General features: G+C 35.4%; 1 protein-coding gene across 2 annotated transcripts in view; it reads left to right on the top strand.

Moving 5' to 3' along the window:
- PHLPP2 (PH domain and leucine rich repeat protein phosphatase 2) overlaps nucleotides 1-27,942 on the top strand; it is a 98,306-nt gene that overhangs the window by 23,457 nt on the left and 46,907 nt on the right. For both annotated transcript variants that reach the window (XM_044663126.1, XM_044663127.1), the window contains exons 3-5: nucleotides 21,220-21,410; nucleotides 21,773-21,898; nucleotides 23,360-23,514. In XM_044663126.1, the coding sequence (XP_044519061.1) occupies nucleotides 21,220-21,410; nucleotides 21,773-21,898; nucleotides 23,360-23,514 (472 nt within the window). The remainder of the gene's footprint in view (nucleotides 1-21,219; nucleotides 21,411-21,772; nucleotides 21,899-23,359; nucleotides 23,515-27,942) is intronic.

Here is a 27,942-nt window from a genome sequence, read left to right as displayed (position 1 = left end):
GGACTCGAAGCAGTGTGGTGAAGGGTGAGTTGGGACTCTTTCCCTGCGTTTTAATAAATCCTTATAAATATCATACTTTGGAGGTATTGAATATTAATTTTAAAACTAACACTGGTCTTCAAGCAGAAGGTGGACGACTACCTGTTAACCATATTATACTGGACTGCTTACTCAGGTCTCTTTAAATGTGAAAACTCTTTGTGAGTTTTGTGAAGTTATCTTTGGTACTACTGTATGCACTTATGGCTATAGTTGCATTTTTTGTTTGTGGTATACTATTTATAAGCCTAACTTTTGAAGACCTCATCCTGTCAAATTATTGTTTTGCTTTTTGATATAAATAGAATTTGAATTTAGAACTTTATCATTTCTTGTCTCCTCAGATTTGTAGAGGCCAATTAGGTGGCATAGTGGATCAAGTGCCAGGCCTGTAGTGAGGAGAAATCTGAGTTCAGATTTGGCCTTAGATACTTAATAGTTGTGAGACCCTGGACAGGTCACTTAACCCTTTTTGCCTCAATTTCCTTATCTGTAAAAATGAGCTAGAAAAGGAAATGACAAACCAATCTACTGTCTTCATCTAAATGGGACCATGAAGAGTCAGATGTAACTAATGACTGAACAACAAAAAAAAAGACTCATGGATTTTAGAAATTTTTAATACTTTTTTCTTGATAGTTTCAAAGACTCTTTGCTTAATTTTTATTTGCCTTTTAATACCCCATACCTTCTATGCCTGAGTAACAGCAAATATAATGGAAAGAGTATTGATCTTTTGAATCAGATACTTAATCAATTGAGTTGAATTCCTTTACAGCATTATAAATAAAATTTCAAGTCCAAGATAGTAAATTTTTTAAAATTATAGGACTCCCCCCACCCACAAGAAAAGAAAACATAAAAAAATGGACTTAAAATTAGACTGTGTTTGATGTAGGCTATCAACTGTTTCACAGTCTTTCTAAAGTCAAATGGCATATACTTTCACATTAAACGCTAACTATGGTCCACTGTATTCCACTCTCAACTTATTTGCTTTTTCAAACACTGCATTTCTTTTGCCTTCAAAAACTTGGTAGATTCAAATGTTAAACCAGTAGGATGTATCATAATGAATGAGTTTTGTCTTCTGCATGAATTTCTGTCTTAATGGGTAGCAGCTAATATAATACCAGCTATGAATATATATGCCTTATAGTAAATCATTTTTCTCTCAGTTAAATTGTTTCTTCACTTAAATCAATGGGTCAGCTTTTTACTTAATGTTTTTGTTTTATTTTAAAATTTTTATTTTTCAAAATTTTGAATTTAAACACCAAATAAAATGAGCATTTCCATGTTCAAAGTAGAATAAAGGACTGTACCCAAAACTATTTCCATTACATTATACCATAATTTGTTCAGTCATTTCAGTCTTGTATTACTCTTTGTGACCCCATTTGGGGTTTTCTTAGCAGAGATACTGGAATTATTTGCTATTTCCTTTTCCAGTTCATTTTATAGATGAGGAAACTGAGGCAGACATGGTTAAGGGGCTTGTCTGAGGTCACAAAGCTAGAAAGTGCCTGAGGCTGGATTTTAACTTGAGCCTTTCTGACTCCAGGCAGGCACTTTATCTATTGTGCCATCTAGCTGCCCAACATAATTAGTCTAGTTACTTCCAAATTTATAGATACCCTCTTAGTTTTCAGTTTTTTGCCACTACAGAAAGTGTTGCTATAAGCAATTTTGTTTTTGTTTTTTCTTTTTTAAGCCCTTTTTGTCTTTCTTTGATTTCTTAGGGGTAGATGTCTAGTAGTAATATCTCTGAATCAAAGGGTATGTACAGTTTAGTAACTTGGAACACATTTTCACATTGCTTTCTGGAAGAGCTGGTCACAGAGTCCACCAATAAATAGTTCATTTGATGTGCTTATTTTCCACATTCTCTCCGATGACTGGATTGGTGGTAACATCTTTGCTTACCCAATGTCTCTAAGGTGAAACTCAGAGTTGTTTTAAGTTACATTTATCTAATTTATCATATTTACATTTATCTAATAATTTGGATTGACATGAATTTGGTAAAAGACTGTTAGACCTAATGTTTAAATGGCAAATTTTAAAAATTTAAATTCTTTTGTGTTATTGGTTACAGTAGTATTTATAGCTTTGTTAAAGGAATGATGTAAATTGTTTTAAATTGTTCATTTGCAAATACAATGGATAATAATGTTTTTTGCTGTGAATTTTATATAAAAAATCTTTTTTGTGATACCCTCTTCTATATAAGAAAAAAGTTTAAGATCCTTCCAGACTTGCATGTAGGGTGAAGTATTTTATCAACAATGACTTATAATATATGGCCCAGCATATTTTGAGTTAACTCTGAATTTAAACTAGTAATATCTTATTTATCTTAGGTGACTTCATTTGACCTATATGTGATATCTTTTTGCTAATTGAATCTTTGTTAAAAGGTAGTGTAGCACTGATACCTTTACAACTTATGAACATTATGATTTTACAAGTCTCTTATAGATGGTTTTTCTGTATAAATGCAATTTTGAAATGCACTTGACCAAATTAGTATTTGATTAGTGTTAAGTTTACTTTTAAATACAAGATGCAATTATCATCATGTTTTTATGTTTGGTTGTGTTGTAAATCCTGGAAATCCATTGTGTAAGAAATACTCTGTTAAGGGAATGGTAAAATTATTTCATTAGAGATTTTATTTCCAGATTTGGGTATAGTGAAATTGACTGATGTTGAAATAAGATTATTTGAGATATGATTGGTAAAAGCAAGTAGAAGAAGGTACAAGGATCAGAATATGAAAGAAACATATTAAAGGGCTTTAATCAAAGTCCAAAGGAGGGCAATATATAGAAAATATATAGCAGTTCCAACAACCCAACTATTAGATACAGCTTTCCAGTGATCATGGAAGCAGTGCATTTGTGAGTGATGGCAAATTCAAGGTTGTGACCATCTTTGTGTGTGGTTGAGGTATTGGGGATGAGTAGCTCATGGAAAATGGAGGGGAAGCCAGGAGGTAGAGGTGAAGAAGGAGAATATTTCAGGCATAAGAAACATCCAGAGAAAATGTTGGAGTAGGGAAGGGAAGAGCAAAGAAGACCAGTGCTATATTCTACCTGTTCTTAGGTGATAAGGAAACTAATTTAGAAAATTTCCTGAGTTAGATGAGACTTCCTATCTCCCTTTCTCCTCAGCTCCTAGCAATGGTGTGAAGGTTCCTGAATGTTTTCTCTTCCCATTAGCTTTCCTAATCCCCATATTTCTCCAGATTGTCTTTGATTATGTTGAGTCATGCAGATTAAGTTAGGACTCTTTTTTTAAAAGTACTGGAAATAAGATGGAGGGGGCCAAAGCTGCTGCCTTCTTCTAGTGTAGGAGTTAGGGTTGGGGGAAGAGGGGACCAGATGCTAATCTAACTAATATAATAAAGAACAAAGAAACCATCATCTGCCAAATATAAATCCAAGATACAGAGAACTCACAATGTGTGCATACTGAAAAAAACACACTAATAATGTTTCACTCTATTATCTGGTTTCATCACTTCATTTTATACATGGGAAACTGAAATTTATAGAGGTTACATAAATGATCTCTGACAGATCTGGTGCTTCTGACTTAATCACTTGTACTTATCCCTATATCCCATCGCCTCCACTAAACTGGGCAAAAGTTTTAGTGAATACTTCACTTCCAGTGAGACTGAGATTGTCTACAGTTAATTTATAGTTGGAACTGATAAATTTACTGAAAGGAGTGGCTATCTTTAGTCTCTTCGGTCTAAATCCTTCCCCCTCATTCCTTAGGTTTTGAAGGCTTTTATTCTTTTAGGGTACCACATTAAAATGCAAATATCCTGGGTAGTAACCTTTATCTGCTAACACTTAAGTCTTTGCAGGAAAGAGATTTAGGGTTGGATGGATTTTGAAGAAAGAAAAAGGTACCCAGATAGGGAAATTTACTTTTATTTCTTTGCTTGGAACCCACTGTAATTTGCCTGTCTCTTCCTTACTAAAATTTTCTGCCATAAGTGAGGCCATGAGAGAGGAAATGATTTATAAAGATCACACAGTAGAATGTGAATTCAAACCCAGGTCTTTTGAGTTTAAGAAAATGTTCAACTTTTATATACTGCTTTTTCAATGTTAACATGCAACTACTCTCCATTGATATTTGTGGATCAGATGTCTTTTATTTATAAAAAATAGTTTCAAATGCCTTAAGATTTTGATTTTTGTCTGTAAGGTTAGTGGGTATTTTTACTTTACAACTTGGCCTTTACTATAGAGATGCTTCCTGATAATTTGCTAATCCCCCTTTCTTTCTCTTAAAGCCACTGCCTTCTTAGTGACCTAGTTCAATTTTAGCCTTAGAAGGAGTCTGGATTCATCTGTGTCCCTCTCCCCTCATTATCTAATCAGTTGACAAATCCTGTTATTTTGACATATCATTTGTTGTCTTTAATTAGTCCCCTTTTTTCTAGTCACATTGCCACCAACCTTATTTTAGGCCCTTATCACCCTTTAGCTGGACTATTGCAAGTCAGTAATTGGTGCCCTATTCCTTGTTTCTTCTTTCAAAGAGTCATCTTCCCAGAAACTGGCAGAACAATCTTCCTGAGACATGAATGTCTCACAGCTATGGTTGTCCAGAAAAACTTGTTTCTCTAGGTCTTGCTTTTTTCTTGATGGCTGGAATACCCTCCTAGAAACTTCCTTCTCACAGGATTCTTATTAGTAACACCCTCCTTATAATAAACATCAAATGAGATACCTCCCCTCGTAGAGTTGAAACCTTGTGAAGAAGACATAATTCATGAATGGTTCCTGTGACCAGGGCTCTTGCTTCCTCTCCTTCTCCTTCTGTATATCTTCTGAAAAGAATGGACTCCGGATTAATAATAATAACAGCAAGCATTTATATGGTGTTTTGAGATTTATAAAGTACTTTCATACATTATCTCATTTGATCCTTACAATAACCCTGTGAAGTAGATGTTTTCATAATCCCCATTTTATAACTGAGGATAAATGACTTGCTAAAGGTCATACAACTAGTTAGTAAGTATCTGAAGTGTAAGGAATCAAATTCAGATCTTCTTGACTTCAGATCTAATGCTTCATCCATTGTACCACCTACCTCTTTGTTTTAGATTATAATGATAATTGTTTTTCATCCCTTTGTTTTTTTTCACCTTTTCTCTTAGACCTTCTTGGGCCAGAAGCACATGGCAGAGGCAAGTTCCCAACCAGCACAATGATAAGCATACCTGGAAAAGAATAGGCATGTTCTTGCCCATTGGCTTGAGAAGGGAGTTTGTGGATGTTTAAAGATATTTTATTTTTCCAATTACATGTAAGAACAATTTCAACATACATTTTTGAAAATTATAAGATTCAAATTGTCCCCCTCTTTTCCCTCCCCCCCTTTGAGGTGGTAAGCAATTTGATCTGGGATATACGGGTATTATCACACAAAACATGCTTCCATATTGGTCATTGTTTTAAGAGAATACTCATCTAAAACCAAAACCCCCAAATAAAATCATAAATAAACAAATATGAAAAATAGTATACTTTGTTCTACATCTGAATCTTTTTCTGGTGATGGATAACATTCTTTGTCACAAGTCCTTCAGAATTGTTTTGGTTCATTGTACTGCTGGGAGTGACTAAGCCTTTCACAGTTGATCCTCTCACAATACTATTTACAACATTTTCCTAGTTCTGCTTATTTCACTCTGCATCAGTTTATGGAAGTCTTTCCAGCTCTTTCTGAAATCATCCTGTTCATCATTCCTTATAGCACAATAGTATTCCATCACCATCATATACCACAGTTTGTTCAGCCATTCCCCAGTCCTTCAATTTCCAATTCTTTGCCACTAAAAAACAAACAGCTATAAATTTTTTGTGTAAGTAGGTCTCCCACCCCCCTTTTTTTTGATGTCTTTGGGATTCAGACCTAGTAGTGTTACTATGGGATCAAAGGATATGCACAAATTTATAGCCCTTTGGGCATAGTTCCAAATTGCCCTACAGGATCAATTCACAATCCATAGCATATTGGTGACCCAATTTTACCACACCCCTCTCAACATTTATCATTTTTTTTTAACTGTCATGTTGACCAATATGGTAGGTGTGAGGTGGTACCTCAGAGTTTTTAAAATTTGCATTTGTCTAATCAAGAGTGATTTAGAATATTTTTATATGATTATTGATAGCTTTGATTTCTTCATCTGAAAACTACTTGTTCATATCCTTTGACCATTTGTAAGCTGGGGAATGATTTATAAATTCTTATAAATTTGAACTGGTTCAAGCAAAAATGCCATCTAGTATTGGGTCATAAATTCTTCCCTTGTCCATAGATGTGCCAGCTAAACTATTCTATGTGCCCTTGATTTTCTTATGTATCACCCTTTATGTATAAATCATAAACCCAGTATAGGGTAGTGATGGTGAACCTTTTAGAGCCTAAGTGTCTAAACTGCAACCCTCACGCTGCATGTGAGCCGCCTCCTTACTGCAGACAGGGGAGGGAGGAAGTATTGCTATTAGGCAGCTTGCTGGACAGAGGGACAGGTCATGTAAGAAATGTCATCAGGTGCTTGTAGAGAGGGGGAGGGGAGCAGCCCCCTCTAGCATGCATACCATAGGTTCACCAGCATGTGATGGCAAACCTATGACACATGTGCCAAAGATGGCACACAGAGACCTCTCTATGGGCACACAAGCCATTGCCCACTAGAGCTGCTCCATTCCCCCTCTCCACTGTGCCTTCCAGCTCCTCCACCCAGCAGCCCAATGGAAGCACTTACACCCTTCCCTGAGCAGAGCACTCAGACTTCTTACCTCCCTTTTTCCCTCCCCTGTCTGGGGGAAGGTGGTGGGGTGGGCCAGCACAGTATGCAGTTGGGGGTAGGGTGCAGAGCATGGCACACAGTGGGGGTGGGACACGACACACAGTGTCTAAAGGGTTCTCTATCACTGGTATAAGATGTAAGATTTTGATATATACCTAGTTTCTGCCATACTGTTTTCCCAGTAGTTTTTGTCAAATAGTGAATTCTTATCCCCAAAGCTGGGGTCTTTGGATTTACCAAACACTACATTGCTATAGTCATTTACCCCTGTATATTGTGTATCTAATCTACATTGATCCACCATTCTATTTCTTAGCCTGTACCAGATTGTTTTGATGATCACTGCTTAATAGTACAGTTTAAGATCAGGCACTGCTAGGCCCTTATCCTTCACATTTTTTTTCATTAATTCTCTTGATATTCTTGATCTTTTGATTTTTCAGATGAGCTTTGTTATACTTTTTTCTAATTCTATGAAAAAGTTTTTTGGTAGTTTGATAGGTATGGCACTGAATAAGTAAATTATTTTAGGTAGGATTGTCATTTTTGTTATTTTAGCTGTCCTACCCATGAGAAATTAATGTTTTTCCAATTCTTTAGATCTAGCATTATTTGTGTGAAAAATGTTTTTTAGTTGTGTTCATACAATTCCTGAGTTTGTCTTGGCAAATAGATTGCCAAATATTTTATGTTGTCTAGACTAGAGTGTTTTTTTTGTTTTCAATTATATTCTTATTTTTATTTTGAATATTTTCCCATAGTTACTTTTCATGTTCTTTCCCTCTCTTCAGCTCCCCCTAACCCTCCTTAGCTGACGCACAATTCCACTGGGTTTTACACATATCATTGATTAAGACCCAATTCCACATTATTGATAGTTGGACTAGAGTTATCGTTTAGTGTCTTCAACCCCAATAATATCCCCATCAGCCCATGTGTACAAGCAGTTGTTTTTCCTCTGTGTTTCTCCTCCCACAGTTCTTCCTCTGCATGTCATTAATTTTCTGTCTCATTAGTTGCTCGGCCTTGCTCTGGATTCTTGCACTGCTGTTAGTAGAGAGGTCTGTTATGTTCGATTGTACCACAGTGCATCAACCTCTGTGTATAATGTTCTCTTGGTTCTGCTCCTTTCACTCTGCATCAATTCTTGGAGGTCATTCCAGTTCACATGAAATTCCTCCAGTTCTTTATTCCTTTGAGCACAATAGTATTCCATCACCAACAGATACCACAATTTGTTCCAATTGAAGGATATTCCCTCATTTGCCAATTTTTTGCAACCACAAAGAGCGTGGCTATAAATATTTTTGTACAAATCTTTTTCCTTATTATCTCTTTGGGGTATAAACCAAGCAGTGCTTTGGCTGGACCAAAGGCAGATAGTCTTTTAAAGCCCTTTGAACATAGTTCCAAATTGCCATCCAGAATGGTTGGATCAGTTCACAACTCCACCAGCAATGCATTAATGTCCCAATTTTGCCACATCCCCTCCAATATTCATTACTCTCCCCTGCTGTCATTTTAGCCAATCTGCTGGATGTGAGGTGATACCTCAGAGTTGTTTTGATTTGCATTTCTCTAATTACTAGAGGTTTAGAACACTTTCACACGTGCTTATTGGTAGTTTTGATTTCTTTTTCTGAGAATTGCCTATTTATGTCCCTTGCCCATTTATCGATTGGGGGATAGCTTGATTTTTTTGGTACAATTGATTTAGCTCCTTGTATATTTGAGTAATTAGACCTTTGTCTGAGTCTTTAGTTATAAAGATTTTTTCCCAATTTCTTGCTTCCCTTCTAATTTTGGTAGCATTGGTTTTATCTGTACAAAAACCTTTTAGTTTAATGTAGTCAAAATTATTTATTTTACATTTTGTAATTTTTTTCTTGCTCTTGCTTGGTTTTAAAATCTTTCCTTTCCCAGAGATCTGACAGGTATACTATTCTGTGCTCACCTAATTTACTTATAGTTTCCTTCTTTACATTCAAGTCATTCACCCATTCTGAGTTTATCTTGGTATAGGGTGTGAGGTGTTGATCTAGACCCAGTCTCTCCCATATTGTTTTCCAATTTTCCCAGCAGTTTTTGTCAAATAGTGGGGTTTTGTCCCAAAAGCTGGGTTCTTTGGGTTTATCATAGACTCTCTTGCTGACATTGTTTACCTTCTGTGTCTTCGCCAGTACCATATTGTTTTGTGTTTGTTTTTTTTTTAAACCCTTGTACTTCGGTGTATTGTCTCATAGGTGGAAGAGTGGTAAGGGTGGGCAATGGGGGTCACATGACTTGCCCAGGGTCACACAGCTGGGAAGTGGCTGAGGCCGGGTTTGAACCTAGGACCTCCTGTCTCTAGGCCTGACTCTCACTCCACTGAGCTACCCAGCTGCCCCAGTACCATATTGTTTTGATGACTACTGCTTTATAGTACACTTTAAGATCTGGTACTGCTAGGCCACCTTCCTTCATATTTTTTTTTTCATTATTTCTCTTGATATTCTTGGTCTTTTGTTCTTCCAAATGAACTTTGTTATGTTTTTTTCTAATTCAGTAAAAAAGTTTTTTGGTAGTTTGATAGGTATAGCACTAAATAAGTAAATTAATTTGGGTAGAATGGTCATTTTTACTATGTTAGCTCATCTTACCCATGAGCACTCAATGTTTTTCCAATTGTTTAGATCTAGTTTTAATTGTGTGGAAAGGTTTTTGTAGTTGTGTTCATATAATTCCTGTGTCTGTGTTGGCAGATAGATTCCTAAGTATTTTATATTGTCTTGGGTGATTTTAAATGGAATTTCTCTTTCTAGCTCTTGCTGCTGAGATGTGTTAAAACTATATAGGAATGCTGATGATTTATGTGCATTTATTTTGTATCCTGCAACTTTGCTAAAGATGTTGATTATTTCCATTAACTTTTTAGTTGATTCTCTAGGATTTTTAAGTAGACCTTCATATCATCTGCAGAGAGTGATAGCTTGGTCTCCTCATTGCTTATTTTAATTAATTCAATTTCTTTTTCTTCTCTAATTGTTACTGCTAGTGTTTCCATTACAATGTTAAATAATAGAGGTGACAATGGGCATCCTTGTTTCACTCCTGATCTTATTGGGAATGCTTCTAATTTATCCCCATTGCAGATGATGTTTATTGATGGTTTCAGATATTTATATATATATATATACCATTCATTATTTTTAGGAAAGGCCCTTCTATTCCTATACTTTCTAGTGTTTTCAGTAGGAATGGGTGTTGTATTTTGTCAAAGGCCTTTTCAGCATCTATTAAGATAACCATGTGATTTTTGTTGGTTTGCTTATTGATATAGTCAATTATGTGAGTGGTTTTCCTGATGTCGAACCATCCTTGCATTCCTGGTATAAATCCCACCTGATCATAATGAATAACCCTTGTGATCACTTGCTGGACTCTTTTTGCTAGTATTCTGTTTAAGATTTTCGCATCTATGTTCATTAGGGAGATTGGTCTGTAGTTTTCTTTCTCTGTTTTTGGTCTGCCTGGCTTTGGGATCAGTACCATATTTGTGTCAATAGAAGGAGTTTAGTAGAACTCCTTCTTTGCTTATTACGTCAAATAGTTTGTATAGTATTGGAATTAGTTGTTCTTTCAAGGTTTGATAGAATTCACTTGTGAATCCATCTGGTCCTGAGGATTTTTTCTTAGTTCTTTGATGGCTTGTTCATTTTCTTTCTCTGAGATGGGATTATTTAAGTATTCTATTTCTTCTATTAATCTAGGCAATTTATATTTTTGTAAATATTCATCCATATCACCTAGACTAGAGTCTACTTTGATCCCTTCAATTTATTTTTCTTCTCTAATTGCTACTGCTAGCTAGTACTGCTACTGCTAATACAGTATTAAATAGTAGTGGTGATAATGAGCATGCCTACTTCACTCCAGATCTTATTGGGAAGGCTTCTTACTTGTCTCCATTGCAGATGATGCCTGTTGATTGTTTTAAATAATGCTTAGCATTTTTAGGAAAGGTCCTTTCATTCCTGTACTTTCTAGTCTTTTCAATAGGAATGGGTGTTATATTTTGTCAAAGGCTTTTTCTGCATTTATTGAGATAATCATGTGATTTTTGTTAGTTTGGTTGTTGATATGATCATGTTATGTGGATGGTTTTCTTAATATTAAACCAGCCCTGCATTCCTGGCATAAATCCCACCTCTCAAAGTGAATAATCCTTGTGATAACTTGCTGTTGTCTCTTTCCTAGTATTTTATTTAAGATTTTTGCATCTATGTTCACTAGGGAGATTGGTCTATAGTTTTCTTTCTCTGTTTTTGGTCTTCCTGGCTCGTGAATCAGTACCATATTTGTAAAAAGAATTTTGTAAGACTCTTTCTTTGCTTATTTTGTCAAATAGTTTGGATAGTATTGGGATTAGATGTTCTTCAAATGTTTGCTGGAATTCACTTGTGAATCCACCTGGCCCTGGGGATTTTTTCTTTGGTTTGGGCTTATTGACTTGTTCAATTTCTTTTTCTGATGAGAGATTATTAAGATATTCTTTTTCCTTTATATTTTCGTAAATATTTGTCCATTTTACCTAGATTGTCATATAATTGGGCAAAATAGCTCTTTACCTTAATTCCTTTTCCTTGGAGTTGATACCTCCTGTTTCATTTTTGATACTGTTAATTTGATTCTCTTCTTTATTTTCTAATTAGATTAACCAATACTTTATTTCATTTGTTTATTTCAAAGAACCAATTCTTACTCTTATTTATTTGTTCATTATTTTTTTCTTTCAATTTTATTAATTTCTCCTTTGATTTTTATGATTTCCAATTTATTTTTTATGTGGGATTTTTTAATTTGTTCTTTTTCTAGTTTTTTAAGTTGCATGCCCAATTCATTAATCTTCTCTCTATTTTTTTGATATAGGAACTCAGGGATATAAATTTTCCCGAGTGCTGCTTTGGCTCAGTCCCATAGATTTTGATATGTTGTCTCTTCATGGTCATTCTCTTCAATGAAATCAATAATTGTAGGGGGCAGCTAGGTAGCTCAGTGGATTGAGAGTCAGGCCTAGAGACTAGAGGTCCTAGGTTCAAATCCGGCCTTGGACTCTTCCCAGCTGTGTGACCCTGGGCAAGTCACTTGACCCCCATTGCCCACCCTTACCACTCTTCCACCAAGGAGCCAATACACAGAAGTTAAGGGTTTAAAAAATAAAATAAAATAAAAAGAAATCAATAATTGTTTCTTTGATTTGTCCTTTAACCCACCAGTTTTGAAGAATTTGATTATTTAATTTCCAATTGATTTTAAATTTGCCTTTCCATGAGTCCTTATTAATTTTTATTTTTATCACACTATGATCTGAGAAAGTTGTATTCATTATTTCCGCTTCTCTGCATTTGTTTGAGGTGTTTTTATGCCCTAGTACATGGTGAATCTTTGTCTATGTATCATGTGCCGCAGAAAAGAAGGTATATTCCTTTTTGTCCCTATTCAGTTATCTCTGGACATGTATTAGCTCTATTTTTTTCAAATTTCATTCACTTCCCTTACTTCTTTATTTTTTGGTTCGATCCCTCACTAATATGGTTTTACTCTCTATTTCTTCCGTAAGCTCCTTCAATTTCTCCTTTAAAAATCTGGAAGTTGCACCATTTGGTGCATTATATGTTGAGTACTGAGATCTTTTCATTATTTATATTAACCTTTTATCAAGTTGTAGTTTCCTTCCTTGTCTCTTTTAATCGAATCTATTTTTACTTTAGCTTTGTCTGAGATCATGGTTGCTACTCCTACCTTCTTTGTCTTATATTCTGCTCCAGCCTCTTACCTTTATACCCTGTGTGTGTCTATATCAGTGATGGGCAAACTACGGCCTGCAGGCCAGATGCAGCCCCCTGAAATGTTCTTTCTGGCCTTGTGACATTATTCCTAATCTGACGAATATAATGAGTAGGATATGATACAATGAAACTTCAAAAGAGTTGCCTTAGAAACAGACTGACAGATGAGTATTTCCTTTGCTTTGGCCCCCCCTCTTTAAAAAGTTTGCCTATCACTGGTCTACATGCTTTGTGTGTGTTTCTTGTAGACAACATATGCTAGGATTCTGGTGTTTAATCCACTATTTAATCCACTATTATTATCTGCTTGCGTTTTATTTTATTCCATTTACATTCATAATTATGATTACCACTTGCGTATTCCTCTCATTTTTGACTTCCTTCTTTAATCCTGACCTTACTCCTCCTATTCTTTCCCTTCCTTCCAGTGTTTTGTTTTTAGTCAGTCTCCCCCCTTTCCCCTTCCTTATATTACCCCTTACCTAACCCATTCTTATTTTTCTCTTACTATAGGACCTTAGAGGACCTTTTGGTCTCTTCTGCTGCCCCAAGGCTCTCCCTTTTTTGTATTATTCCCCTCCTCACCACCCTTATTCGTATTCTGTAGGGTAAGATACAATTCTATACTCCTGTGAGTCTAGTTGTTCTTTCTTTGAGCCACTTCCAATGAGAGTACAATTTAAATATTACCTGTCACCAACCTCTTCCTCCTTTCCATTATATTGGTTTCTCACCTCACCCCAACTTACTTCTTTATGTGATGTGTGTGTGTGTGTTTTGTTTTTTTTTTAAACCCTTAACTTCTATGTATTGGCTCCTAGGTGGAAGAGTGGTAATGGTGGGCAATGGGGTCAAGTGACTTGCCCAGGGTCACACAGCTGGGAAGTGTCTGAGGTCGGATTTGAACCTAGGACCTCCAGTCTCTAGGCCTGACTCTGAATCCACTGAGCTACCCAGCTGCCCCTTTATGTGATATATTTTGCCCCATTTTAACTACTATGATAATGGTAACAATTTTTAAGCATTATAGGTATCTTTCCATATAAGAGTAGAAGTCATTTGACCTTACTGAAGCCCTTAAATTTTTCCTCTTTCTTATTTACCTTTTCATGCTTCTCTTGGATTTTGTATTTGGGTCTCAAAATTTCTGTTCAAGTCTGGTCTTTTCTTCAGGAATGTTCCCCTGAAAGACTATAGTCAGTTTTTCTGGGTAGCTGATTTCTTGGTTGTAAACCCAATTCCCTTGCCTTCTAGAATATCATATTTCTAGCCTTTCAGTCCTTCAATGTGGAGGTTGCCAGGTCCCGTGTGATCCTGCCTGGGGCTCCATGATATCTGAATTATTTCTTTCTAGCTGTTTGTAGTATTTTCTCTTTTGTCTGGGAGCTCTTGAACTTGGCTATAACTATAGTTCCTGGGAGTTGTCATTTGGGTGTAATGCAGGAGGTGATCTGTGGATTCTTTTAATCTCTATTTTACTCTTGTTCAAGGATATCAGGGCAGTTTTCTTGGATAATTTCCTGTAGTATTATGTCTAGGCATTTTTTCTTTTTTTCTGTGTGTTTTTTTTTTTTTTTTTTTTTGGTTTGTATTTTTTTGATCATGGCCTTTTGGTAGTTCAATAATTCTTAAATTGTCTCTCCTGAATCTATTTTCCAGGTCATTTGTTTTTTTGATAAGATATTCCAAGTTTTCTTCTATTTTTTTCATTTTTTGATTTTGTTTTATAGATTCCTAATGCCTCATTAGCTTCTAATTGTTTAGTTCTAATTTTTAAAGACTGAATTTCATCCATGACTTTTTAATCTTCCTTTTTCTTTTGATTTATTTTTCTTTGAAAGTAATTCTTTTCATCTTTTTTTTTTTTGTTTAATTTTTAAGCTGGTCAATTCTGACATTTATGACACTATTTTCCTGTTTTAGTTCATGTGCCTATTTCCAGATGACCTATTTTGCTTTCAAGTCCTTTTCCCAATTTTCTTCAATTTGTCTTATTGGTGTTTTGAATTCTTTTTTGAGCTCTTCTAGAGCCTGGGTCCAATTTGCTGGAGTTTTTAGGTTTTGCTTGATGTCCCTTGGTCTTCTTCTGTTCCATCTGTTCTTTGTTCTTTTTTCTGAATAGAAGCTTTCAATTGTAATTTATTTTTCTTTTATTGTTTACTCATATTTTTTCTTTTTCCCCTCATTTGGGCTGTACACTTGCTCCTCTGGTTGTTTGTTGGCTCTGTGAGTTTGAGCTTTTCTGCCCTCCAGGGGCTTCTTCTTTGCTTTGCTGGTATACTGGATTAGACCTTTTGAGCTGACCTGCTTGTGCTAATCTTCCCTGATGCCAAATCTTCTCTAGCTGCTGCCAGAGGCTGAAGGTGAAGGTGAAGGTGAAGGTCTGCCCTCTCCTCTACGCCGATCTGCTAGCTGCCTCCCTGCCAGCCATGGTTAGAGTCCAGAGCTTCACATGGTGGTACTAGGGCTCCAGTGTGGTTGTAGCCTTCATGCAGTAGGTGGGGGAGGGTTGGGACTTTCCTTCTTCCCTTATACCTGAGAATTCAACTTTCTGTGCATACCTTTCAAGTTGAATTGAATAAGAGAGCCATGTGCCTCCATCTCATTCTTTGGTTTGGATTTCTATCTTTTTTGAAGGGCCTTGTTTTAATTGGTGTAGATCAATGATTCCCAAAGTGGGTGCTACTGCCCCCTGGTGGGTGCTGCAGCGATCCAGGGGGGAGGTAATGGCCACAGGTGCATTTATCTTTCCCATTAATTGCTATTAAAATTTTAAAAAATTAATTTCCAGGGGGCTAAGTAATATTTGTTTCTGGAAAGGGGGCAGTAGGCCAAAAAAGTTTGGGAACCATTGGTGTAGATGGATAGTCACAGAGGGTTTGGCTTCTGCTGTTTCTAAGCCACCATCTGACTCTGCCTTCATTGTTTCTGATACCTCTGGAAGACAGAACTTTTTTGTCTATACCTTAACCAGTGGACTTCTGTTTTGCTTCTAGTTCTTTCCTACCCCAGAAGGTGATACTGTTTTCTAATGCACTGTTGATGGAACTTTCAAATGTTTACCCATTCTGAAAGCAATTTGGAACCATATCTTGAAAATCACTAAATTGGGAATATTTGTAGTAAAGTATTAGAAACAAAGTGGAACATTTGGGAATTTGCTAAGAAAATTTTGGCTTAATCAATATAATGGAATTCTTATGCTATAGGAAGTGATAATCTTGGAGGACTTGTGTGAACTGATTTAAAGTGAACAGACCCAAGAGAGAGATTATAGAAAGATTGTGACATTGTAAAGGATGCTTGTTTATAAGGCAGCTTGGAAGGTCTTAAAAATTGTGATCACTGAGGTAACTTGGTGATTGATGATGAAGGTTACTGCTCTGTGTTTTTGTGGAGAAGTGATGAATTGTAGGGGCAAAATGAAACATGTATTTCCAGGCAGATCCATTGAAGGCCAGGTTTGTTTAGTTGATTTATAATTTTGTTTGGGGAGAAAGATAGAATCATAGTGATAAGAGAAAAGGAAAGAGTGTCAAAATATTAAAAAAAAAAAACAGAACAGACCATAGAGGAGGAGAATATGATCATGTTATATTTAATGTTTTTTTTTAAAAGAACAGGTTCATCTTTAGTCATTTTGTAGTTTTATATACAATGTTCCTTGATCCCAAATTTATATATGGGAATCATGTTTGATTTTCCAGTTTATAATTTTTTAAAGTGGTCCTACAGTTATTTTGATGTAATATAGTGCCATTGTCCTTTACAGAACTAGAACTGGTTGAGACTAAAGAGTCCATCTGGAGGTTAAATGACTTGTTCAGGGTAATTCACATGGTAAGTTTTAGAGCCAGGAATCTGATCCCTGGCCTTTGGATTCCAGAGTTGATTTCCAAGGTCCCATTTAACTTCCTTTGTGGTGTATACCTAGCTCTGGAATCTCTTTAAGTCAAAGTATGAATGTTTTTATAGGACCATTGTGGGTAGTTCTATTCACTGTAGCCCGAAGACTGTCAAGCACCAAAACTCCAATGACTCTGTTGTTTGTATTCCTTCCTTGTCTTTCCTACCCTATTTTGGAGATATTTGCTCTTTGCCTTTCTGCTGTAGGTAGTTAATTTTTCACTTGTTCCCCCTCTCTTCTCTCAGCTTTGGATGTTTCTGGTTAGGTCTGTAAATGTGGCAGGTCTCTTGTTTTTCATTGCTGGACAGTTGATTATGACAGTTGACTGTCATAACCTTTTCAAAAACAAGGCTCATTGCTGTGTTAAACAACTTAATTGCTTCAGCATCTTCATTGAAAACCTGTTTCCTCTAGAATGAATGCAAACTCCTCACCTTGGCATCTAAAATTCTCTACAGTATAGCTTCTGTCAATTTTTCCAGATTTACATCACATTGTTCCCCTTCATGTACTCCTTCCAGTGAAACTAGGCTATTTGCTATTCCTTTTAATTTAATATCTCCTCTTCTGCTTCCCATCCCTTCCTACAATGTGTTATCTCCTTGTCTTCACCCAGAATGTCCTTCTTCCTCACTCCTGCCTTTTAGGTTTTTTTTATTTCTTTCAAGGCTTATCTCCTGCCTTGAAGCCTTTTCTGATTTTTCCTAGTTGTTAGTGCAGTTTCTTCCCTCAAATTATCTTATATTTACTTATCAGACTTATCAAATAATCAATAAACATTCAGGGCTTGCTATGCACTAGGCACTGTGCTAAATACTAGGGATGCAAATAGAGGCAAAAAACAGTTCTGGGCCTAAGGAGCTCATTATCCAACAGGAAGATTATACTTAACTGTTTATAAGGTTCTTAAGGGAAGGCACTGCTTTTCATTTTCTTGTGTATATTGCTAGCAAGATGCCTTCTTGCATGTATAGTGCTTAATAGGTTCTGGCTGCATTGAATTAAATAGACCTTATCTTTTTTTCCCCCTTTCCTTGTCCTAAAAACAATCATTGTGCATATCTTTTCTCTTAGTACATTGTTGGACCAGAAATGAACATAGAGTTCCACCCAAGTTGTTTGTCTTTAGGAACAGTCATTTGGGGACTGTGAGTAAAACCGACTAGTTTTTTATGCTTTTGTTTTTGGAAAAATGAAGTAGTTTACCTACCAGGTACTCTTAGGCAGCACACAGAACACCCACATCAATACAAGGCTTTCTATACTTCAGAGCCTTGTATTATATCTCCAATGAGACAGGAAGAGAAATGTTAACAATTTATATGGTGGGATACTGTTATGGTGCTTCTATCCTGGCCTATACCTGTTGTGTACTGGGCTAAATGACTAGATCAGGTGGGTCAAATTCAAATTGAAACTTATCCTATCTGGCCATATAAGGATTGTAAAACCACCATTTAGCATTCTTTCTATTGTGCTTATTTTTTTAAGCATTTGGCAATTACATTTTAATCTGGTTTGGCCCATAGCCTTCTGATCTACATAAATTATAGACACTTTTGACCTTTTTCTTCATATATTAGCCAGTTCTTACTCCCTCATGTTACTCTTTGTGGATAAAATGAAACTTCAAGATTGTTGGAACAGATAACCAACTTAAAGGAAAGCTTGTGGGAAAAGGGAGAAGGGATACACTTTGAGAGATAGTCAGTAGAGTCAGAAAAAAAGGACATCTTTGTTCTCTGCCTTGTCTTCATGAATGATAATAGGAAAATTATTGTTAAGATTTTCACAAAATGTGAATAGTACTCTTCCTTGGGATGGCTATTTAATAGTGAATATGACATTATCTATGAGGTCATCAGAAAAATCATAAAGAAGAATAAATTTAAAAAGTGATTATTCTCCCCCACCCCTAACAGTACTTTCATTATATAAACTTTTAATAAACACTCAGGGAATAAAGTGGTAAGGTGAATGTGAATTTTGAGTTAACTAGAAAGTTCATTTTGCTTCATCAATTGTGAAGAATTTTTTGTTATTTTTTTTAGTCTTAGTAAATAGAATGTTTTGAATTTGAACTGTATACATTTAGAAAATGTAGGGGATTGGACTGAACATGGCGTTGAGCTCCACAAGTGTAAATGGTGAAAACTTCCTTTATTAATTAAACCTGTTGCTGTGATCTGGGCATTGATACTAATTGTCCCCAAAATCTTAGTGCAGGTTTGATCTTTAATAACTTAAAACTATCAAATAGCACCAAGACTTTTGGAATACTATGTATTATGATGGTCCCTTTAAATTTGAGCAGTAATTACATTTAAAAAAGCCCAAACAACTTCTTTCCTTCTCTGAATGTACAGATTGTTCTAATTAAGGTCATTGTACTTCTGAAATGGAGGTCTGAGTTATCTAGTTCTAAATTTTATCACTATCGACTGGTCTTTTTTAACATAAAGGCTTCAGACATTCTTTGCTTCTGGGCAGTCCTGCAAAACTACGACTAAAACAGCATGTGAAGTAAGAAAGAAATGTCATCCAAAACAAAATTGACTACTCCCTTCTCAGAGATGGCAGATTTAGAAGTTTCCTCTGAAATAAAATGTGGAGCAAAACAAAGATTTAAGCAAAGAAATCCAAGGATTTATAGACCGATTACCATATATGTCTTTATAATAGATGATCAGGCAATTTTAGTGTCACATTATATTCATAAACAAAGAATATAACTATAGTAAAATAGTGTTTTGTATAGTTCTATTAAAAATTATAATGATTTTTTGCTGAGTTGTGGAGTATCCTATTTAACAAAGGAAGGACCTTGTGTATTTTATTTTGTTCTCAAATAGATTGTTAAATTATTTTTAAAATTATAAACTTAAGAGGGGGAAGGGAGGCAGGCCTGGCAGCTAGGTGGCTCAGTGGATTGAGAGCCAGTCCTAAAGGCAGGAGATCATGGGTTCAAATTTGGCTGCAGACACTTCCTAGCTGGATGACCCTGGTCAAGTCACTTAACCCTCATTCTTCTACCTTGGAACCAATACATAATATTAATTTTAAAAATGGAAGGGTTTTGAAAGAAGGAGGTGAGATAACAGGTTGGTGGTAATGTTGATGGTGGGACTAATATTTTGCTTCTTAGTATCTCAAAGCTACTTGGGATTTCCTTTTTATCTAACATTCAAAGAAAGATTCCTTTGCCTTTTCAGAGATCTCTAGAACTAGGAGGTAGCAATGTAATGGTAACTTGAGAGAGGAGTAAATATCTAGGAGGTGGTCATTATTCTTAATGCTACAGAGAGGTTAAGAAGGATGAGGATTCAGGAAAGGACATTGATTTAGTTAGGGAGAAAGGAGACTTTCATTTGTCAGTGTCTAAGACAGCTTATTATCTTTCCCCCTTATTCTCCTTTTTCCGTAACTTCCCTATTACTGTTTAGGATTGCCCCCATCTTCTCACCCATATTCACCTAGATTCCCAACCCTCTAATGTCACCTCTGTTCCTCAGTCTTTATTCTTCCATATTTACTCACTTGTCAGTGTCCTGTCTTTTTACTTAATGCTTGAACTTTGCCTTAACCTGCTGGTTGGTTTCTTTGCTTCAAGTTTCTCTGCCCTCTAATTCATAACTATAAAATTTTCTTACAGCTCAGTTTGACCATATTTTTTCCCCTTCTCCCCAACCCCCTCAGTTCCTACTCTGTGGTTCAGTGACCCCGATCTCCTTGCTATTCCTCCTCTAAGTTACTCATCACCTCACTGGTTCTCCTTCATGACTGGTGCTCTCTCCCTCCTAATCTCTGCTCCTTCACTTCCTTCAAGTCTCAGCTAAATCCTATCTTCTTCTTCTTCTTCTTCTTTTTTTAAACCCTTGTACTTTTCGGTGTATTGTCTCATAGGTGGAAGATTGGTAAAGGTGGGCAATGGGGGTCAAGTGACCTGCCCAGGGTCACACAGCTGGGAAGTGTCTAAGGCCGGACTTGAACCTAGGACCTCCTGTCTCTAGGCCTGGCTCTCAATCCACTAAGCTACCCAGCTGCCCTAAATCCTATCTTCTGAAGTGTTTCCTAGTCCTCTTAATCTTGGTGACTTCCTTCTGAGACTACTCCCAATCTATTTGTATGTGGTCATTTGTAGGTTGTTCCTTCATTAGACTGAGTTATTTGAAGGCACAGAATGTTTTTTTGCCTTTCTTCATAACTGGCACTTAGCATAGTGCCTGGCACAGAATAGATGCTGAATATGTGATAGATGATTGAGAGATGTAGGTAGGACAGAACATCTTAAGCCCTTATAAGGCAATGACTTTTTTCTTTATCCCAGCACTCTTCATTACTCATAACCCCTTTTCACCTTTCTTTTATGAGTTATCTTTCCACATTAGAATGTCAGCTCCTTGAGGGCAGGTTCTGGCTTTCTTGTTATATCTACATTCCCAACATTTAGCACAGTGCCTGACACGTGTAGTGAGTGCTCATTGATTTGATTTTTTGACATACAGAGATATTGATAAAATGAATGAATATTGATCTTTGGTAGTTTTTATTTAATAAAGTCATTATTTAATAAAGTGTTTTACTCTTTATTTCAGAAAAACCATGCCAGATGGATCATCTAGACCGAATCTTGCTATCTGGCATCTATAATGTCCGCAAGGGAAAGACCCAACTTCATAAGTGGGCTGAGCGCTTAGTCGTTCTCTGTGGGACTTGCCTTATTGTGTCTTCAGTGAAAGACTGTCAGACTGGAAAGATGCACATTTTGCCCCTTGTTGGGGGAAAGGTGAGAATGGCAAATGGGATACTCCTCATTCTTTTAGGTTATTTTAGATAGGGAAAAGGCTGATCCATACTACCTTGTATTTTATATTTTGGAAATGTTTTAAATAGAGCAATATAATTTTGGTTCTTCTATTTGTTTTGTATATATTTTTACAGTGAAATTATTTGCCATTTCCAAACAGTAATCACATTTGGGGTTTGTATTACAACTGAATAATATGAAATCATTATTACCTGTGATTTCAAGGAACTTACTTAACATTTTGATTATATGGAATGTTTTGTGTTTCCTCTACTTGGTGCCTCACTTTGGTCATCCCAGGGCATGACTCTCCTGATGATTCCTTTGTCATCTTGTTTCAGGTAGAAGAACTGAAACGACGGCAACACAGCCTCGCCTTTAGCTCTGCAGGAGCCCAGGCTCCGACTTACCACGTCAGCTTCGAGTCCTTGGCAGAGTGCCAGAGGTGGCACCGCCAGGCCTCCAAGGTACAAGGCTGAGATTCCCTGCCTGGGGTGGGGGCTGCATTTATTCCCCAAAAGAGTGTATCCCAGCTCTTAACCATCCTTCTTAGGCTCCATAAATTATAAATAATGAGCAATAATGCATTCCTAGGGAGAATCTACCCTCAAATACATAGCTAGAAAGGATATTATAAGATCTGTAAATGTAATTTCAACATATATACATATATTGATTCATATAAGTTGAGCATAAAAGTATATAGCTATATTTTAAAAAAGATTTTCATGTAAATTAACTTATTTCATCCTCATACCACCCCTTTGAGGGTAGGTGGAGCAGTTACTATGTCTTATTTTGACAGATGAGGAAATGAAGATAAGATTACTAGCCTGGGAATATATCGCTTAGTCACCGCTAGAGCAGAGGCAAGGATCCAGCTTCCCTCTGTCTCAGGACTGTACCTTTTGTGAGCATGTCCAACTCTGAGCTTATCCTTAACCTGTAATATTGCTATTCTAGATAATCATTTAGTTGTGAAGACCTGTTTTGGGGCAGGGGGGAGTGGGGTGGCTTTCTATGAGCACCTGCCAGACCTTTTACTATGTTTCCTCTTTTAAACTGTAAAGGCCAACAACTGTAAAAGTTTATCTAGATTCCCTTATTAGCCTAGACTCTGCCCGTTTGTATGCTAACTCTGCACACTACTTGTTTTTAAAATTAGAGCAGTTAACCTTTATCTATGTACTGCAAAGGCAATAAAATGTGTAATTATTCAATGTTGAGATACGTAATCAAAGCATAAATGACTTCTTGATGATATTTTCTCTATTTTTCATAAATTGTTTCTTTAATCCAGATTACATTGTTGATTTAACCAATAACCTTTGAATTAACCCTTCAGTTTCTAAAGTTTAAGCATTATCTCTCCGAGGTTAGTTTTAGTGTATTATTGAAAGGGTCTCTATATTCCTACAAACTGAATAATTTTATATTTACCTTGTGACTTTAAGTATTAACTTTCACTTTTGGTAACTTAATAAAAAATTTTTTTCCTTACAACTCTTATCTTCCATCATAGGGTCAATATGGTATATTGATGCCAAGGCAGAAGAACAGTAAGGCTAAGCAATGGGGAGTTAAGTGACTTGTCCAAGGTCACACAGTTAGAAAGTATCTGTGGTCATATTTGAACCCAGGGGCCTGGCTCTCACTGCATTAAGCCACCTTGCTGCCCCTAGTAATTTAATTTATAGCCACTCATTTGAAGATATGCTGTAGTTCTTCATTTCCTTGGAATTAAACTTCTTTTTTTCCTAACATTTAGCTTGATTGGTGGGGAGGGAAATGGGGAAGAAACAAGAATGAGCTGATATTGCTACTAGTGACTTTTCTTCTTTGCATATCTTTGTAATCAGTGCTGCTCTTTTTGTGTAATTTAGCCTCAGCCATTTCATAAATGTTTCTTTCTTTGGTTTATTTTTCAGGTGGTGTCACAGCGGATAAGTACAGTTGATCTCTCATGTTATAGCCTTGAGGAGGTTCCTGAGCATCTCTTCTATAGTCAAGATATCACCTACCTCAACTTGCGGCATAACTTTATGCAATTAGAAAGACCAGGAGGCCTTGATTGTCTCCATAGGTATGTGGAGATCTATCTTTCTTTATATAATAGAGTCTTAGATAATTGGATTAAAATTGAAAAGTAATTTATATCCAAATGGTCTATGCCTGAAAGTGAATATCATGCACCCTATTTACTCATATAATTTATCTCCATTTTACATTTTTTACACTGCATAAAATGCCCTTTTTATTTCCTTAATACTAACCTCAAGGCAATAGGATTTCCAGAAATATTGCTCCTACTTTCAGTTCAATTTTTAAAAAAACATTTATGAACTACCTACTATGTATAAGACACGGTGTTCTTTTTGGCAGGGGGTGGGGAGGGAAGTATATTAAATTTTATTTTATTTTTTTCCCCAATTACATGTAAAAGCAGTTTCCAACATTTTAAAAATAATACTGAGTCTAAAATTTTCTCCTTTTCTCTAGATTTGCCACCCCTGTTGTAATAGTAAACAATCTCATGAAGATTCTACAAGAGTGTAGTCATGTAAAATGTTCTCCCATATTAATCTTTTTGTGGAAGGAAACTCAAATAGAAAAAAAAAAAAGAAAAATGAGAAAAGTTTGCTTTGATCTGGATTCAGATTCATTTCTTTTTCTTTGGAAGTAGATGGCATTAAAAAAAAATACCCTACCTTCCATCTTAGAATCCATACTATGTATTGTTCTAAGGCAGAAGAGTGGTAAGTGCTAGGCAATGGGGGTTAAGTGACTTGCCCAGGGTCACACAGCTGGGAAGTGTCTGGGGCCAGATTTGAACCCAGGACCTCCTGTCTTTGGGTCTGGTTTTCAATTCACTGAGCCCCCTAGCTGCCCCCAGATGGCATTTTTTATTGTGAGTCCTTTACGATATATAGTTTTGGATCATCGTATTGCTGAGAATAGCTGTGATTCACAGCTATTCATTGTAAAGGATTCCTGTCACTGTGTACAACGTTTTTCTCGTTCTGTTTATTTCATCCTGCTTCAGTTCATATAAACCTTTACAGGTTTTTTTCGCGCTCTTCCTGCTTATCATTTCTTACAGCACAATAGTATTCCATTACAATCATATACTATAATTTACTTAGCCATTCCCCACTTGATAGGTATCCCCTTCTTTCCAAATCTTTGCCTCCCCTAAAAAGAGCTTCCTTAAATATTTTTTGTACATATGGTTTCTTCCCCCCCCATCCCTCTTTTTTTTTTTTTTTTAATCTCTTTCGCATAAAAACCTAGTAATGAAGGCACAGTGTTCTTAAGAAATAGTTTGCTGCTCTCCTTGACTATTTGTTAGGTGAGTTCTTATCATTAATGATGGGCAAGATAGATTTTTATTTCTGTGGAAGTGTACATTTCTAAGATAAAACATTCCCAATGTTTTTTCTGGAATGAATTCCTTTTGGCATCTTCTTTTTAGATTTCATGGTTACTGTTTCACTTCTTATACTCTTTTTCTTCTTTCCCCAGCAGCTAATTTCCTCTCCCTTTTTCTATCAGTAACCACGCTCTTCCTCTCCTAATTTCAGGTTCTGAGAATGTCTACACAAAAATTATAAAGAAATCTATTTTGAAATGGTGATTCATTTGTCATGGTTCACATATTGATCCTGTTTTTCAAAACAGACAGATAGAAAAACTAGACTTACAAGAGGAAATTTAACATTATAAGAAATTAGACTTAAATTTTTTCCAAAAAACTTTAATAATGTTTTTGTACAAAAAAAGGTCTCCCCTCACCCTTTTAAATTTTTTATCTTTTTGGGTTATAGATCTAGTAGTGGTGTTGCTAGATCCTTTGGGCATAGTTCCAAATTGTTCTCCAGAAGAGTTGAATCACACTACAATTCTACAGTGCATTAGTGTCTCAATTTTCCCACTTCGCCTACAACATTTATTATATTTCTTTTTGCCACATTAGCTAATGTGATAGGTGTGAGGTGGTACCTCAGAGTCTGAAAATTCATATTTTTAAAGCAATGTATTTAACCTAAAATCAGACTTTTCCAAAACAACAAAAGAAAACTGAAAATTGAATTTATACAGAAATCTTTAGAAATTAAGATGGGGCCTCCAAATGATATGACCCACCAATAAAACCATGTTGCGTCAAAGCGAAGAAACTTGCTTCAAAGACAAAAAAGACCTGGTAGAATTTATCAATAAAAATCTATAGGGTCAGCCAGTTGGCTCAGTGGATAGAGAGCTAGGCCAAGAGATGGGAAACCCTGAGTTCAAATCTGGTTTCAGATACCTCCTAATGAAACTGGGCAGGTTATTTAACCTGAGTTGCCCAGACCTTACTGCAGTTCTGTCTGGAACCAATACTTTAGTTTTGCTTCTAAAATAGAAGGTAAGGGTTTTAAAAAAAGAAAACTATAACTAATGAATAATAAGTGATGGCAGAAAAAATCCAAATTGATTGATGAATGACTAATAGAAATGATATATTTTAAGGTTATTATATTTAGTTAAGATTTAATTGGAATCAAGATGATATTTTGGATAAAGAGCTGGTCACAAAGGCAGATTGAGGCTTTGGAAACTCAAGTCACTTAACCTCAGTGCTTTAGGCAATTCTGAGACAATAAATTGCAGATAAGGTGATGACTTGCTTTGGTAGTAGTTTTTCCTCACCTAAGAGTTCCTATAATTATGAAATCACAAGTCATATCACTATCTGTATCCCATAAGATTTAATATAAATAAAAATCTAAGAATAATTTACATAATCTTTACCAGTTCTAATAAAATCAGAATTTGGAATGAGAATGCATGTTATTAGCACAGAAACATAAAGAACATTTTAAGAGAACCCTATTTGCTATTAAAAAGATATTTTGACTCGTTTGTCTTTTTAAATGTTCATAATAAGACAAAGTTAAAGTACCTCCCCAAAATTAGTTTAGCTCAGATAAGAAATAAATTTTTTAAATAAAAGGGAATAAAGGAGAGAAATTGACAATATCAAAGGTAGTTTCTAAATTAGAAGGGAAGTATAAAAACTTAGAGAGGTATAATTAATAGTTAGTGAATATTTCACCACCCCTTCCTTTCCCCCCAAAATAAAAAGTACAAGAATCAAAACCCATCAGTAAAGGGGTTATCAGGAAATATAACACAGTGCATGCATGTCTGTGTGTGAAAAACTAAAAACAGCACAAATAATGATGAAAAGAAAAATACCAAATATGTAACAATTTTCAAATTATAGGCATCAAGCAATTCAGCATTTAAACTCAAAAGATTATTAATATTGATAGAAAAAGAAATCGATCAAAATATAATAGAGAACCTGAATATAGTATATGACCAATCAAATAAAAAATAATAAGAGAACTCAGATAACTGCCTATTTAGTATTGTTGAAATTAATTGATAAATAAGGGAAAATCACATAATTTGTTTAAGAACGCATGGAACATTCACAAAAATAGTTTGCATACTAAAATTTAAAAAGGCAACAGTTAATATATACTATGTTCTCAGAGCATAATGCAACAAAATTAGAATTAAGTCACAAGAGCAAATGTAAAATTGATTAGAGACTTAAAAAACTTTAGAGATTAGATTATAAAAGGACTCATAAAAACAAGAGTAGAATAATTTAAAATGTTAATACAACATATTAGAACCCAAGGATTGGAGACAAACCTGTTTACAGAACAAATTTCTTATCACTACATATGTTAGTTAATAAGGAAGTGGAAAAAGTAAAAGATTAAATTTTCACCTTAAAAACTCAGGAAAAAGAAAAAATCAATAATTTAAAGGAAAAATTTTAAAGAGAGTTTATAAAGAGAAAGCATAAAAACGCTAGAGAATGTGAAAGAGCAATTGATTTGACCAATCAGTTTTGAAGCTGGCTGTTTTTTAATGCTAATAAAATGACATGTCCTTATTAGCAAATCTAATCAACAAAAGGAAAAAAGAACACAATTGAGCAAAATTTAAAGTGAAAACAAAATCCCAAGAAACTCAAGCGATCCAAGAATATTAATAGGTTATATTATATTCTTGTTAAAACTTTCTCAAAGGGAATAAATAATTATTTACAAAAATTTAAATTCTCTAAACTTCAGGACAGAAAGCACATATATTAAATAGACTAATCTCAGGAGAAAGGTACAAATCATTGAAGAATTGCTTGGAAACAAAACCATCTAGCCAGATGTATTCACAACAGAATTCTTTCAAACTTCCAAGAATAAACAAAACTGCTGCAGAGATTATTCATAAGCATGGAAGAATGCATTTTATAAGGCAAATAGAGTATTTTTCATATTAGTAATGAGAATACTAAAAAAGTAACCTTTTCTTACAGCTGTAGCAAAACATTAAGAAAATATGAGTTGTAAATTTGCTTCTGAAAACATGTCTGAAGCTCATAGATTTTGATATATAATTTTTAAATATTCACTGATTTTTTTTAAATTAATAGTTAATAAACATTAATTTT

Source organism: Gracilinanus agilis, chromosome 2, assembly GCF_016433145.1.
Source record: "Gracilinanus agilis isolate LMUSP501 chromosome 2, AgileGrace, whole genome shotgun sequence".
Classification (NCBI taxonomy): Eukaryota; Metazoa; Chordata; class Mammalia; order Didelphimorphia; family Didelphidae; genus Gracilinanus; species Gracilinanus agilis.
This window is presented reverse-complemented; position numbering and strand designations above follow the sequence as displayed.